This window comes from Falco cherrug, chromosome 5 (genome assembly GCF_023634085.1).
Source record: "Falco cherrug isolate bFalChe1 chromosome 5, bFalChe1.pri, whole genome shotgun sequence".
Classification (NCBI taxonomy): Eukaryota; Metazoa; Chordata; class Aves; order Falconiformes; family Falconidae; genus Falco; species Falco cherrug.
This window is the reverse complement of record NC_073701.1, coordinates 79,117,603-79,132,722: the sequence shown is the minus strand read 5'-3', so window position 1 is coordinate 79,132,722 and position 15,120 is coordinate 79,117,603. Positions and strand designations below refer to the sequence as shown.

General features: G+C 36.8%; 1 protein-coding gene across 11 annotated transcripts in view; it reads right to left on the bottom strand.

Moving 5' to 3' along the window:
* Positions 1-15,120, bottom strand: part of FOXP2 (forkhead box P2) — a 445,023-nt gene that overhangs the window by 126,477 nt on the left and 303,426 nt on the right. For all 11 annotated transcript variants that reach the window (XM_055710829.1, XM_055710818.1, XM_055710824.1 and 8 more), the window contains one exon: positions 5,971-6,060. In XM_055710829.1, coding sequence (XP_055566804.1) covers positions 5,971-6,060 — 90 coding nt within the window. Of the gene's footprint in view, positions 1-5,970; positions 6,061-15,120 lie in introns of those variants that run through there.

Below are 15,120 nucleotides of genomic sequence, written 5' to 3'. Positions count from 1 at the left end.
TTTTATGTGCCTGAAAATGACAATTATCTGCTTTATCAATAAGGGATAATACCTCAAGGTGACTGACACTTTTAATTTAAGAAGGAAACCATACTAACTAGTGCCACTTTCTTGTAATGCTGTTTTTTAATACTGGGATTTTTTCAAGAGTAAAAAGTGACTTGAAGTAATATTCTTGAAAGAATTTACAGCAAAATGGCACACGATGCAAAATACATTTTTTTTCACAAGTAAAAGAGGTTGTCAAAGACAGGACAAGCCTTTGGAGTAGACTTGCATCTACATAAATAAGGACTTCCCACCAAGTTTGTTATCCAGACGCTTTCACTGTAAATCAATGAAATACGTCCAGGCTTTTTTTCTTTATTATTGTATTTATCTCTCTACCTGAAATGATACTCCTGTTTTCTGTGCCATTAAACCTTGAACATGGATATTTCCCCTTTCCCTCCCCCCGACACCTTACCTAAAAATAGCTCCTTGCCCTCTCTCCATCTTTTGGGGTTATCCTTGTTTTTAGAGTGGGTATCACTGATGCAAATTTCTGCACCTTAGAGGATAACTGCATATTCCTCCTAACAGACTTACAAGGGAAAATGGGACTTAGGATTTTCCAGCAGCTATTTTCCAAATTTAATTTACCCCAAGCCTCAATGTTTGCTTATATGTAGGCCACACATTTCCTCCAGAATTACACTCGAGAGGGAAAAAGACTGTTTATCACTGCTCTCCTATTAGACTATACATAAGGCATTTGCATCTTTCTAAATCAGTGCTTCCTAGCATGTACAAAATCCTCCTACTTCCTATGCTTAGCAGCACGCATTAAATAAATAGAAATATGTAACACACAGGTTTTAGAAAGACAGTTTTAGACCAGTTAGATTTGTTTCTGTTTTTGTTGAATGCAATGCAAAGAAAACTATCTAAGTTACAACCAGCACTTGGGTTTTTGCTGTTTTTAAACTGGGAATTTGTTACTGACTACACATGCATGGTTGCAGTCAGTGTGCATTAAGTCAGAGGATAGAATTTATAAGCAGTACATTTTGTCTCTTTTCTCCCACACTCCCAATTTCTTATCTCTCATAAGCCCCTTATGTATGTTTAAAAAAGTAACTAAAGGTTACAATATTAATGATATGTTTGCTTATTTATTATATGCAGTGAATTTTAAATTCAGAGCCATATGAAGATCCGAAGGGAGATGACCAAACTAGGGGAGAGTAAAGCAAGGAGAGTAGGTTAAGAGAGACTGAATATCTTTTCATGCTAAATTTTTGCATTTTACTTTAAAAAAAGTGGTTCTTCTGATACTAGGTACTAATGCAACAAACATTAAGTAATTACACTTAAATGTACGCTTACTTTTCCCAAATTTTATCACATGATTATACTGCAGCGAAGTGCTCATGCTAAATAAACAAAGCTTACCTTAACAACTCAACACTCCATACAGCATGATATTTATACAACAGGCTTGGAAAACATGAAGATTAACCCTTTGGTTTCAGGAGTCATGATTTCCTGACATGCCATACTCGTACAGAATGCATTAGTATTGATGTTGAAACAACAAATCTCCTAGCACGAAAGAAAACACAACTAACCAACTCATTGTAGATATATTAACTTATGGGATGGAAGATAATGATCTATTTATTCTAATTCTGATAAAGTTCAAGGTCTGACTTTATCAAGATAAACTACTTTACAGTCATTATAGGGTATAAGAATATCTAGGCTTTTCATAGCTCTTAGAGCAAACAAAATTACAACTAGCTGTCCAAATCACTGTGCTATGCAGCCAACAAGAGTATGTGTATCATGGACAGATCAGTCCAAGCAGCTAGATTTGCCCACCTGGAAGGGAAACAATTGCAATGCTGTACATGAACTCCCACCAATGGTAGCAAATTGACAGCATTTACCTTTGGGTTACACTTGTGCTCCGCACAGTTCCCGATGAACTGCAAGTCTCGCTCATGATTTTCATTGTAACAAGACAATAAAGCTTCCAGTTTTAAAACTCAGGCTAGATGGCACTAGGTTCTTCAGCGGCCATAAGGACAGTGACTTTCTGCCACAGGATAATGATCTACAGGTTCTAAGAGCTGAAGTGACATTTTCCCTGTTATGCCTACTATGGAAATGTGGCGATAGGGAGTAAAATCCATGAAAGCAATCAGCTCCCTTCACCATGGATTACCACAATCCCAGCTTCTCCGGAAAAGAAAAGCACTCAGAAACAAAAACCAGTACTATAGAAATCTTAACCTTACTACTGCAATATGTTTTCCAGGATGCACAGTAAGAAAGTAAACGCTATTATCTCATCACATGCAGGTTAACGTTATCCTCAAGTCTCATCACAAACCCTCCTCAGCTATTCTGCAATATGTCATTAATCAATGTATGCACTGATTGGATCAATTCAATTGGTGCATCAGTGGAATGAATGGCATATATAAACATGTTTCAAATACATTTATTCGGCTATCTATATATGAAAGTAAAATCGCTACTGCAATTGGTACTCAAGCTTGTCAGATGGGATGTTTTTCTCCTTCTGTTTTGCATAAAACATGCTAATGGTTATGCCATCTGCAGTCTGTAACCCAGAAAAATGTAAATCGGAAAGTAATAGTAGATCAAGATAAGACTTTATCTAAAACTGTAATTTTTGCAGGTATTCTGTTAATTCACAATCTAAATATGTAACTCCTCTCCCTGAAAATACAGGAAAACTACTAGATAAGGGTAACTTTTGCATTGAAAACTAAACCAAAAATATTTCCCAAAACAACATTCCTCTTTTACAATAGATAACATAGCGGTAAATTTAAAAAGTTTTCTCATGAGAATAATACAAAAGACACTCAAATTCTTCTAGGAAAACCCCAGCAGTTCTTTAAAACCATCCCCTCTGTAAAGTACAGTAGAACATCATGACTTACCCAACACCCTGTTTTTGCAAATCTGAAGACACAAATTTGAAGGTTTCTTCAATAAGCTTTCAACTTGCTGATTAGCTAGTAGGTGCTGTAAGTCACTAAAATACTTGACTCATTATGGAGTAACAGAGACAACATATAGAAAAACACCATATGCTACTTTCTTCCAAATATCCATCAAATACGGAAAGACGGCCACTAAAATTAATACCATTTTTTTCCTTCTTTGGCACATGGAACAATAGAAGAGTTTATATCAAAATAAGGAGCAATGAGAGATGCAATGGCAAGGCTTACCTAACACACACATTTCCCTGCAGATCTGGAGCTAGTTTTAAAAGTTTTATTAGGTTTTTACTAGATTTATAGATTGGATCTAACATATCTCCAGTTGCCAGATTAGAAAATTGCTCTGAAATTAAAGGAAATTAGAAATACACTAATATTAAAGTATTTTAAAATACTGGAAGAAGTCTCTTTCCTTAAGCACAACACAATCACGAGCATTTTTGTCTTATAAACCTCAGATTGCTTATACACATTTAGCAGTTCCTACTGCTAGGAGGTTTTGGCTAAAGTTACCATTAAATTTGGCATAATAAAGTAATAATGCTTACAATTTTATGACCCATATTACTGTATTTGGTTAAACAGGCATCACAATGCTCAAAATGTGAATTTCCACTACATAATGAACAACTACGTAATGAACAATGAACAGCTCTGTAGTAACAGTAAAAGACAGAAATAGAAAAGCTCCAAGGACTCATTTTCAAAACCTTTATACATCCTTTTCACTAAAGAAGAAAATTAAAATGGAGTTTGTGCTCATACCTGAATTTACACGGTGTTTGATACATAAACCAAAGTCTGGGAGCAAATTCCATTTTCCTCTCATTTAAAAAGGAACCAAATGAAGTGTCCAAGGCTAATAAGAGGCTCTGTGTACATACTGATCATGGAAGGAAAAGCTGGAAATGTGAGCAATAATCTTGGCTTTAGGGAGCATGTAACAATTTTGAAAAGAAAATTATTTGGTTTATTTTCTTCTTCCTGCCTCACGAGTGTGACTTAAAAGGCACTGACTCTTCCCGGCAAACATGTAATACAGGATATCTCTACAATATACCATCCCATGGCGTTTTAAAGGCATCAGGCCAGGGTTAGTGCTCCAGGAGTAGGAAGGGACAAGACTCCCTCTCCTCATGTCATCATCCTCTGGGTTATTTGCGTGACTGTCTTTGTCTCCAGACATGGTTTTCTCTCCTTTCGTCAATGCCTGCCACCAATAGTGCACAACCCCACCTCTTCAGTCTTGAAAAGAAGGTTTACAAATGGGTGGAGAACGTGAACGGAGACATCAGTAGCTCCTGAACCGTTCCAGTTTACAAACTGGAAGATTAAAGCAAGCTAACTTCACTGGGAAACATATACTGGGAAAACACCACTATTCTTGCCAGTTTCATACACTTCCCTTAGCGTCTGGTGTTGGCCAGTTTAGAGACCGGACACAGAGCTAGATGGACCTTGTACACTCCTATACAGCCCATGTCACCCTCCAGAATGAGGAGCTGGCAGAATAAACTGCTTTCACAGTATTCAGTCATCTCCATGATTCAACCCTTCAAGATCACCAATTCCACTTCTAAAAACTCAAAAAACCTACATTGTTCACAGGCTGCCGTCTTTATGACTACTCTTCCCATATTAAATGAGAATTAAGTATCTTCAGCCTAATTTAATACAAAGCAAAGTCAAGAGCAAAGAGTGGAAAGGTGAGATGGCTCCAGGACTCCTGTGTCTCTGGACTGGACAAGTACAGCGTGGCTTTAGTAATTTTTCTAAGTTCTTGTTTGGTTCTGAGCAAATAAATACAACTTTAAATGTATATTTGAAGAGAGCTGATGTGGAATGTGGAACTGTTTGCTGTGTCCAACATTGCTCCATGAAGTTTCACGAAGAAAAGGAGACAATGTGAATTACATAGAAAAAATTGCACAAGTGTTCAAATTTCACATTTAACTGGCGGAGACAAAGATAAATGCTGGTGCCTGGGGTCCTCCATTATGCACAACAAAAACTAAAAACGAGATGAAAATGCCCTGTTCTATCAGAGAGCTGGGGAAGTCCCAAGAGGATAAAGGCTCACCCAGAAAAACAGATGTGAGGAAAAGAATGGTAGGAGTTACAATTTTTTATTTTCTGAACAAAATAAAATCCTCTCCCATGTACATTTTTTGCCTGCAACAGACTAATTCAGCAGTTAAACACTCACATTTGGTCTCTATACAATGAGAGAAGCAGTTTTGTCAGCAGACTGCAATTTCATCTGGAATTCTGAATTTGCAATAAATGAATTAAAACCTCAAAAAAACCACCCAAACCCCAGACAAAATTCTTCACGAATAAAGTGCTACATGTATTTTTAGTTATAATGCCTTTAAAATAATTATTCAATAACAGAACTTCTATTCACCCAAACACAGTCTGAAGCCCAACAACATCCCAGTGTGAAACTCCATGACATACGCTTTTCTAAAACGGCAGAAACAGCTCTTTCATTATTTCAAGCGGTTGTGTTGATAATTTCTGAAAACTGTTTGTCACTTAGGTATAGTACCAATGAGTTACTAGCTTTTTTTTCTTTTTTTTTTTTTTTCCCCTGGATACTGTTTTACTTTTAGTCTTAACACAGCCATTTTTACCATTTGATCTATGTATAAAAATCACATACCAATTTTGCAACACATCTAAAAATTAATACATACCAAAGCTACTGAATTCAGACTTAGTCCTAGACCTTTTAAGCATCTCTAGCTACAAAAGGCTTTTGTAACCTACGGTGAATTTTCTCTGTGAATGAGAAGTCACCAGTATGCAAGTCTGTAATCTCCTGTATGTGAACACGCACATACACAGCATTAGAGAAGGGGCATCCACACACGTCTGACATGTGACCAAGCACACTGCTCTTCCCTGAGAGTAAAGGTCCCAAAAGCAAGGATACTTTACTAACCTGCAGTGGTCTCTGTTTATCACTGCCCTTAGGAGATTTCAGTCCACTTGTCTGCTGCTGTAAAAGCAGCTGCCTTGCTGCCTGGAGTGCCTAAAAGTAAAAAAAAAAAAAAAAAAAGTAAATAATTTCCACCAGTTCCTAGAAAGACATGAGTTACTCATTGCTAATGTGAGGTAAAAGTCCAATTGAACAAACACAATCTCCTCCTAGTCGATTTGTATTTGCTAGTTTTCAGACTTCAGTTTGTTTTTTACTTAAAACATAAAAAAAATCATCTGAAAGTACATATATAGGACTTCACTGGAATTTATGGATGTACATGAAATCCTGCAGGAAATAAAGTTAATTTGTTTGAAGTGCTTGAAGAGGAAAAATCATAAACTGCATCAATAGCCTCATTTCCACAAGGAACTTGTCTTTGAGTGTTCAACTAAAATGCCCACTCCCTTGCAAATTATCATTCAATTTGCATTTTCATATTAGAATTTTGAAGCAAAAGCAAGTAGACTTCAAGTGTTACCGGAAGCTGTAATTAAATTTGACAAATCAACATCAGATTATCTTGAAAGTGAATTAATAAGGATATTCATTGAAGATTAAAAACACTTTTTGTACTTACAATTCAAGGAGAAACCTCTCCTTTGACAAAAAAAAAAAAAAGTGCAGTTTTAATGCCAAATAAAAATGAGTGGTTTTCATTTGCATTCTTAGGAAAATCAGAGAACAAAGAAATTACTACTCAACCAACCAGATCAGGCTCAGGGATGACAGTATCCCAATCAAAATAGAAAATGTTTTCATTTCTTTTTCCATTCCAACTCAGCAAAATACAGTGAAACATATGAAATGTAAACAAACATTCTACTTCCCCCCAAAAAGCTAATATAAAATATTTTTCCCTATAAAAATGTTTTTAAAATGCCAAGTGTTATGAAGTCGTATTTATTAAAGAAATGAAAAAAAAGATTCAAAACATTTCCACTGAAACTACCTGGAGAACTCACCCCTCATCCCTGCGTGTCCCACCCCCCCCCCCCCCCCCCCCCGGCCTCCTGCCACCTCAAAAAAAGCATTCAGTAAATAGCAGTAACAGCTTTAAAATACATCACGCTATTATCTATGTTATTAAAACATAGTTTAGGTGGAGTATACTGCAATAAATTCCATTTGATCAATGTTCCCTAAAATAATAAAGATTCTCAGCTGATACAGAGAGGTACAATTTTGATTAGACTCAAATGAGCTGGTTTTTAAGATAGTTTCTAGTATCCATGACAACAGTTGCTTTGACAAGATGTGCATATGGCATTACACTGCCAGCTGGTGTGAACAATGTTTGAACTACTGCATTGAGATGCTGAGCAAACAGAAAAAGTTGCCACGTCTTAACCCTCAGGGAAGGCAGTCATCCCCTGATCAATTATGAAAAGACAGAGAGAGGGCTGCTACAGTCTGGCTCCAAGCAAGTTTTCTGAGAAGCCAGGCAGACACAGAAAACCAAAGTAAACAAACTGAATGCACCAGCCCCATCTCCTAACAACATTGATTTGTCTCCCCATAGAAGGCTCTGGTACAAAGTTTGCAGAGCAGACTTTTAACATTTGGAGACATTCCCACAACAATCCCCGTATTGTTTCATCAAATTCTCAAGTAATTACAGGTCAGCTTTACAAAGACTACACATTCTTCCCAACCTAAGCAACAAAGAACTAGCTTCCCTCCACCAAAAAATAAACAACAGTTCACATATTTCACAATGCACTTGAAATGTTTTGTTACCAAGGAACCACTGGACGCCCTGTTTCCTATGCAAATAGCAAATTCTCCTTTGCACTCGCAGTTCTCGTAAAGACAATCCTGCTCTGTCTGAGATCAGAGATAAATTTATCTGTTGATTTCAGGGGCACCAGGATTTGGCCCAACTTCTTGCAGTGGTTTAAACGCAAAACATGGATTAAATGCACAAACAGAATATCTATGGCAAATTTATAATCCTTCCCAATATTTATGAGTTCTCCAAAAGGGAAACTTGAACGCAAGTGAGAGAACCACTGCAGTCCTGAACTCACGGGAGACTGTACAGAAAAACCAACCTCACAGCTCAATGTGATACTGCTACAAGAACCAGAGAAGAGATCTGGAGTTGCAGAAAATGGGAAAAAACACAAGGATAATTATTTTTTATTTGTGGTGGTCAGAGAAAATTCATTACATTGCCTTTATCTAGAAAAGAAATTGGAATGATAGAATGCTGATGTATACCTGCAAATAACTGGAACTCTCAGCAAGCTGCTTCAGCATCCTAATCTTCCTTAGCAGCAAAGTCATCTCATGTCAATACAATAAAACAAGGAAGCAGGCATCTGGTAAAGCTGTACACTTACAGTACTTGAAAATTTGAGAATTACAGTATGCTGCAGCTTAGATTTAAGCTAGACGGTATAATTTCAAATTGTGGCTAGCATACTCCCAAGGAATCCGCCTAAGAAAGCATGACTTCCTACCGCTAACTACAAAAAGACTCACACTTTATGAAAAAGCAAGGAAGCACAACAGGATATGTTTGCATAAAAGGCTCTACTACTTAAACTATTTTGATTCATACGTGCTGGTTGGGATATCTTTAAAGGAGTAAAGGCTTATCTTTTAATACAGAATGTCTTATAAATGATGACTACCTGAATACTTCAGTGATCTTATTGTGGCAGTTTAGATTACTGTAAACACAGGAGATAGAAGAAGAACAGAAAACAATTTCAAGAGATCAGAGATGATTTAAAACTCATAAGGAGAAATCACTGTCAGCCTTTGTTCTTGTAGCAGTTGTCATATGGTACTTTTTCCTCCCAGTCTGCTGCTTAACTACTAGATTTTGCTACTCAGTAAACAACCTCCCAGAAACACATTGTTAATTTCAAAGGATTATTACTGACACTCTTCATAAGTGAAGATTATGAGACGATAAAACATTCAGGTCTACCAGTTAATTTGCTGCTATTAAATCTTTGCAAAACAAATTGACAACTCGAAAGTGTCTTTCAAAATTCATAGTTTAACATATACACTTAAAGTAAACACCCATCCCATGTATCACTTTTAAATTTCTATGAACTAATTTGATAGTAACTCATGGTCTAAAACCAGTTCAATGAAGACAAACTGATGTTTATAAATCTGGCAGACCAAAATTATGCTGAGTCCTACCTCAACTTAATGGCAGCAAGAATGGATTCTAAGGCTCAAAACCGGATCTAGTTTCCAGGAACATTTGTTTCAAATTTAGTAGGCACTTTTCCTTAATTAAGTTATCTAAATTAGTAAAACTATACCAAAAAAGTCAAAGTAGACAAAAGCAATAAAAAGAACTGAGGATTAGAAATTATTTTAATAATGCAAATGAAAATCATTATAATGCTTTAAATAGTGGCTGTATACACAGGAAATTTGGGCATATGGTTTCCAGAACTCACTGTGTCTTCTAGTAAAATATTTATTGGGAACACTACTTCTTAATATTTACTGTGCAGCTTTGGCATAGCTAAAACATAAACAGAACAAAAATGAAATTAATTGCATATAATTCACCCTATTAAAGTTGATAAATTGTGGTAGATTTTGCAATTTGTTGGTGATAATACTATGAGACACCACTTGCTTTAATTTTGTATTCCAAACCCTTGTATTTAAGCATGCCTTCAATTATTTTTTTTTAAGTTTTATCATTTTAATAAAGTGATAGCAGTCACTGAACGATGGTAAACTTATTACTTTGTTTTTTAAAAAGTAAATAGATGTATTTTTTAGGAAACAGATGTCACTCATATCTTTACTTTAAAAACAGGAATGTTTAACCTATCAGCCTGTTGCGTTTGAGACGTTAAAATGAAAAATGACATCTACGCCCATTAATATCGTCAATGTATAAACAGCACAGCGTGACACATTCTTGAGAGCTGAAGGCTACAAAATCTCTCTGAAACATAAATAACAAAGCACTCAGAAGCATATTTGATGTTGATATTCATCTCTGAGAAAAACACTGCTGCCTGGGCTTCTTATGAAAATAGATGCAGCCCAAATGGATCTCCTGTAATTGGTTTCAGATAGCGAGGTCAAAAGAAATATGATACAAGAAACTATTATGTGGAACAGGCGAAACAAGAATGTTTATACAGGCACTCCCTATTTATACTGACAAGAGGTGTATACTTTGTAGATAACCAGAACTGAAAAACTTGCCAGGAGACAACCAGATTCTTTCCCTTTTCTAACTCCAAATCCCCTACTTTATTTTTTCAAATGACTGCTTACTCTAACATTCCTGCTGAACGTAAAATAAGTTTCTGAACATAAAATAAGTTTCCAACTGGCTGAATATGTCAAACGAGAGTCATCTCGCTGGTAGCACTATGCAACCGAAACGTATCAACATGCTAAGCTGGATTTAAGGCCAAAGACTGCTATGCACTGGTTGAATAACAAGTTAACCAAATGATTGCATAGCTACATTTATCATAAAAACCACTTTAGGAGAACCTCTGCCCCTTCCCACCCTGCCACAGGCCCAATCTCCAGCTGGCTCCAAACAACATGCCCAGAATTATCCATCGCTGTATGAGATCCTTGAAAGATGGTGACAGAAAACACTGTTCAACGTCCCCTAATAGCACTGAAACTGCTAAACCTTTCTCTCGCTGACTGTATTTTCCCAGAAAGGTCTCTAATAAACATCACAGCCAGTCAGCAGAGCAGCTTATAATCTTTCCAAATGGAGTAGCAAAGCATTTAGCGCTATTCAAAGAATCTTGACTTCAAGATGATCCAGCTCCATTCCAACACCAGTCTCTCCAGGAGACTTGACAGGAAAAGCAAACTCCCATTTAACAACACTCTTCTTCCCTAAGTTACACAAAGGAGATAAAAACCTGTTGGCTGAGGACAAACGTGCCACAGTGGAGAGCCCATGAAGTCAAGGGAATCCTGCGTGTAACTAAAATCCAAGTCACATAACCAGCCCCATTTCACCCAGGAGTGGCAGACTCAACTATTATTGCAGTGTTTTCTACAGAAGTAGAAATGAAACCCCAGATAGCTAAGGCTGTTGGCACCCACCTCAAGGAATATATTATCTAAGAAAATTTACATGGTCACTAAGAAGGATTTCACTCAATTAACCCAACATCAAAGCATGCAAATACTCAAATGAAAAAGATTTGTCTGTCTTCTGGGTCTAGATTAGCAGCTGCAGACAGCTTCGATGTGCAACATGCTGAACTGCAGGGTGCCCTGCAGCCTTGCCTAATTGTAGAACACAAACCTTCAAGACACCAAAATTCTTGAAACTAAATTGCGCTCAAAAAGAAGAGTTAACAGCCTTGGACATTGTATTACCACCCCAAGTACTCCTACCACCAAGCTGCTAGATAGGAGGAAAGAAAAATGGTGGTGGCCACCAAGTGCTGTAATGAGCCCTGCCCTACAGGGCATGATTAAGTGAACACTGAATATGCTTGAAAACATTTGCTGTATTGATGCTACAGGAATTTATGCAAAGGAATGACTGGTTCCTAGATCCCCAGGCTGCTCAGTTTTTCCAAGGCTGGGGAAATTCTGCATTTGTCCAGGACAGCAACTCTTCATGCCTGGGGAATTTCAAGATAGAAAGGCAGAGCACTTTGAGGATTAGGTGGCAAGTGGGGAGAGCTGTTCTGGATCAGTTTAACTTACGTACTTATATTCCTCACACTCCTTGTCTTAGAAACAAGAATTTCACGGGATCAGGCCCTCATTTCCTTGGACCGAAAAGCACTTTGTTGTGGGGTGTTTTTTGTTTATTTGTTGGGTTTTTTTGTTTGTTTGTTTTCTTAGGCTGATACTGTCAGTTTCAGCATACTGAAGCGCTGACTTTGATTCAGATTTGTGGTTTTCCCTGCAACACAAACAACACTAGAAGAGATCCTCAATCTACCTGAGCTTCTTTTCTGCCCTGATGTTATCCAGGATTAATTTGCAACTGAAGAGAAAAAGTAACAGTAATAAACTGATGAATGCAACATGAAGTCTCATAATGCTGTTTAATAAGAGGAAATTAATCACATAATTGTCATAAACCTATTTTCAAACAGCAATCTATCAGAGAGAAATTATGCATCTGTAGTTATTGACCTTTCATTTTACCATGACTGATTCGTAATTAGACTAGTTTTGTGAAAAATAATAGTTAATTACCAGATTTTTTTCACTCTAATTGTTTTGGCAATTTTTTTTTTGTTTAGTGTCTTACTTTTCCCCCATGTGTAGGATGCTAAATAAATACAGGGCGCTAATAGCTTAGCAGCTAACATATTTTATTTTATAAGGCAAATTTAGCTTCTTTCTATATAACCCAGTTCAACGGATACTAAACACTTTTCCAAAAACAACTCTCATTATTCCTGCCCATTATCTGAGCGACCAAGCTAGAAACAGACCACCCATAACAGCAGCCTGCTTCAGTGCCTGGTGCCATTAGTAGGGCTCTTCCCTGTAGACATCAGTCTGCTTTGGTCACCAGGGCTACATGTCAGACCATGTGTAACATGGTCGATGAGAGCAAACCCAAATGCGGTCTCCAAAGCTCAGACCACCTGAAGAATACAAATGTCAAGGGTTAGGAGAGATGGGGGCCCACAGCAGCAATGTTGTGCTCCAACCTGACAATCTCCTTCCTTTCATCTCACGTGCCTGAACTTAACTTTCCTTTGGTAAACACATGAACAGGCAATCCACCCTCCTTCATTCCTACTACTTATATTACGCAGTGGCTAACTGAATTAATGAAATGAAAACAAAAACAGTGTACATATCACATACCAGCACCACAAGCTCACAAATGTCCTGCAACTGCTATTTTCTTCCATGTGGCGCTATTTTTAGAAAACTGGGAGATGTAATAGCTAAACAGAAGAGCTGATCTCTTAGTTTTATATGAACAGATTGCAGCAATGTTTGGCATTTATGTTTTGTCATGTATGTTTTCCATATGAAAACTGGTATGAACTATTTGGCATGAAAATCAGCTCGTAGATATGTAAAAGCTATTTAAGTGTGCAGGGAAAAGAAGTATCAGTACAGCTACCCCATAGAGAATCCAGAAACAAAGAACATCCTTAATATTATTAAACGTTCATACAATATTGTGCATATATGGTATAAATGCGTACATATCCTTGATTTGAAAGGAGTTGGTTAAAAAAGGACTTTCTTTCAAGTCTGTCCATTGCAGACATTCACTTATTGGCTGTGAAGCCTACTTCAATTAAAGCAGTCTGAAACAAAGTAGTGATGTCTTAGGTAGAATAATAGATGGCTTGATAATTTATAAATAGGAAAGGAACTGATGCAAATGAAAGCAAGAGTGGTCCCATTTGTACTAAAATCAAAATGCAGAGCAAATGTGGGAGGAGAATGAAACACAGTATTAAGCGAAGCATTGTAACGTTAGGCTGTTAGAAGGCACAGGTTTTAACTGATAAGAAATTTGAAAGGGAAATTTATAAGTTAAAGACAATGAAATCAGCATGGAGGTTATTAAGGAAATGACTAACAAAAATCATCATCAAGATATAAACCAAACCAAAAGGTGAGACAGATATAAAATAGAAGGAAACATGCTCTCAAACATTTTGTTCTGGCCAAAAGAATAGAACCAAAAATTTGAGAGGACAGATGTAAGGAGGACTGATGAGTTTTATTATGTAATACAGAGATTTAGAGTAACATGTGAAGAACAAATGCCAAACCAGTATTTACCGTAGAGTAGCTTTAGCCATTTAGAAGGGAGAAATAAATACCTCTATCATTACAACTTTCTTTCAATTAAATAACATTCTGCACAGTGACTGGTAAAGGAGTGCTGGCACAAAGCACTGTAAGCCCAGATTCAACATTCCAATATCCTGTGACCCAGAAAAAAAAGTTATCCGTCCAAAAGTGTGGATCTATGTGGTACCAAAGTAATTACAAATAAAGTTCTACTAATTATAGGAATCAAACTTTCTCAGACAATCAAAATGTGAGGAGTTACATATTTATTGAAGGGTTACTGACTTCAAGGGCTCTGTTTATTTGGAAAAATAACTGATTTGATTTACCACTGCCCTTACAAATCCATATCCAGTGACATGAGTGAGACTGCAACTACAAAAGGAAATATTATCAGGATGGTCGTATCAGGATTTTGCCGTATGGGCAGAAGACACAATAGCCATTACTGAAACAGGTAATCAGTGGAGAAGAACAAAGTTCACGGATGGGTTTCACATTTGATTATAATTATAAATTTAAATAAAATATTTTTAATAGATCTAATTACTGGCATTCAGTTCTTACAAGAACATAATCTAAATAATCTTGAATTTAGTATATGTATATATGATGAAAAACATATTAAAGACAAATCAATATTGTCATGTTATTATCATAAAAGCAAGCTGGGACATATAACTAGAAGTGTCACAAAAAACTGGCATTTTTTCCACTTTATTCAACCTTCTAAAGACTCAGATAGCAAACTGTACCCAGCTTGGGGCACAGTGTTTCAAAGAGGTGGACCATCTGACCAGTGACCAGAGAAGAACAGTAATAATGATCACAATGAGAAAACCCAAACTATGGGATAGCAGAAGTCTGATCATAAAAACAGAAAAAGAAAACCCTAAAGCAATAGCAGTCTTCAGCAAGTTTCTGCACAGAACAAATTAATTGTATTCCATGGGTAGGACAAGCAAGAATGGCTCTAAACTGAATCCAGGGAGATTTAATTAAATTTAAGAAGAAACTTTCCAACGGCAGGCGTAGTGCAAGATTACAATTGTGTAGAGACTGCAAAATCCTTGTCACTGGACGAGTTTAAGAAACATCTTCAGGAACAGTTATGAGCAGTGGGACACAGAAGATCTTTAGAAATGCTTTCCAGCCCTATTTTATTTGATTGTGTGGTTCCTCTGAAAGCATGCCAAGTTCAGATTACTGTGATGTCTAACACCTTGCTATATTTCAAATAACACCATGCTCTCATAAACTAAGTATCATGTAGCTTCAGCATGGTTTGTTTCTATGGTGAGTTAAGAGCAGAGGATCAGTAAGAGCTGTTCATAAAGACTCGCTCTC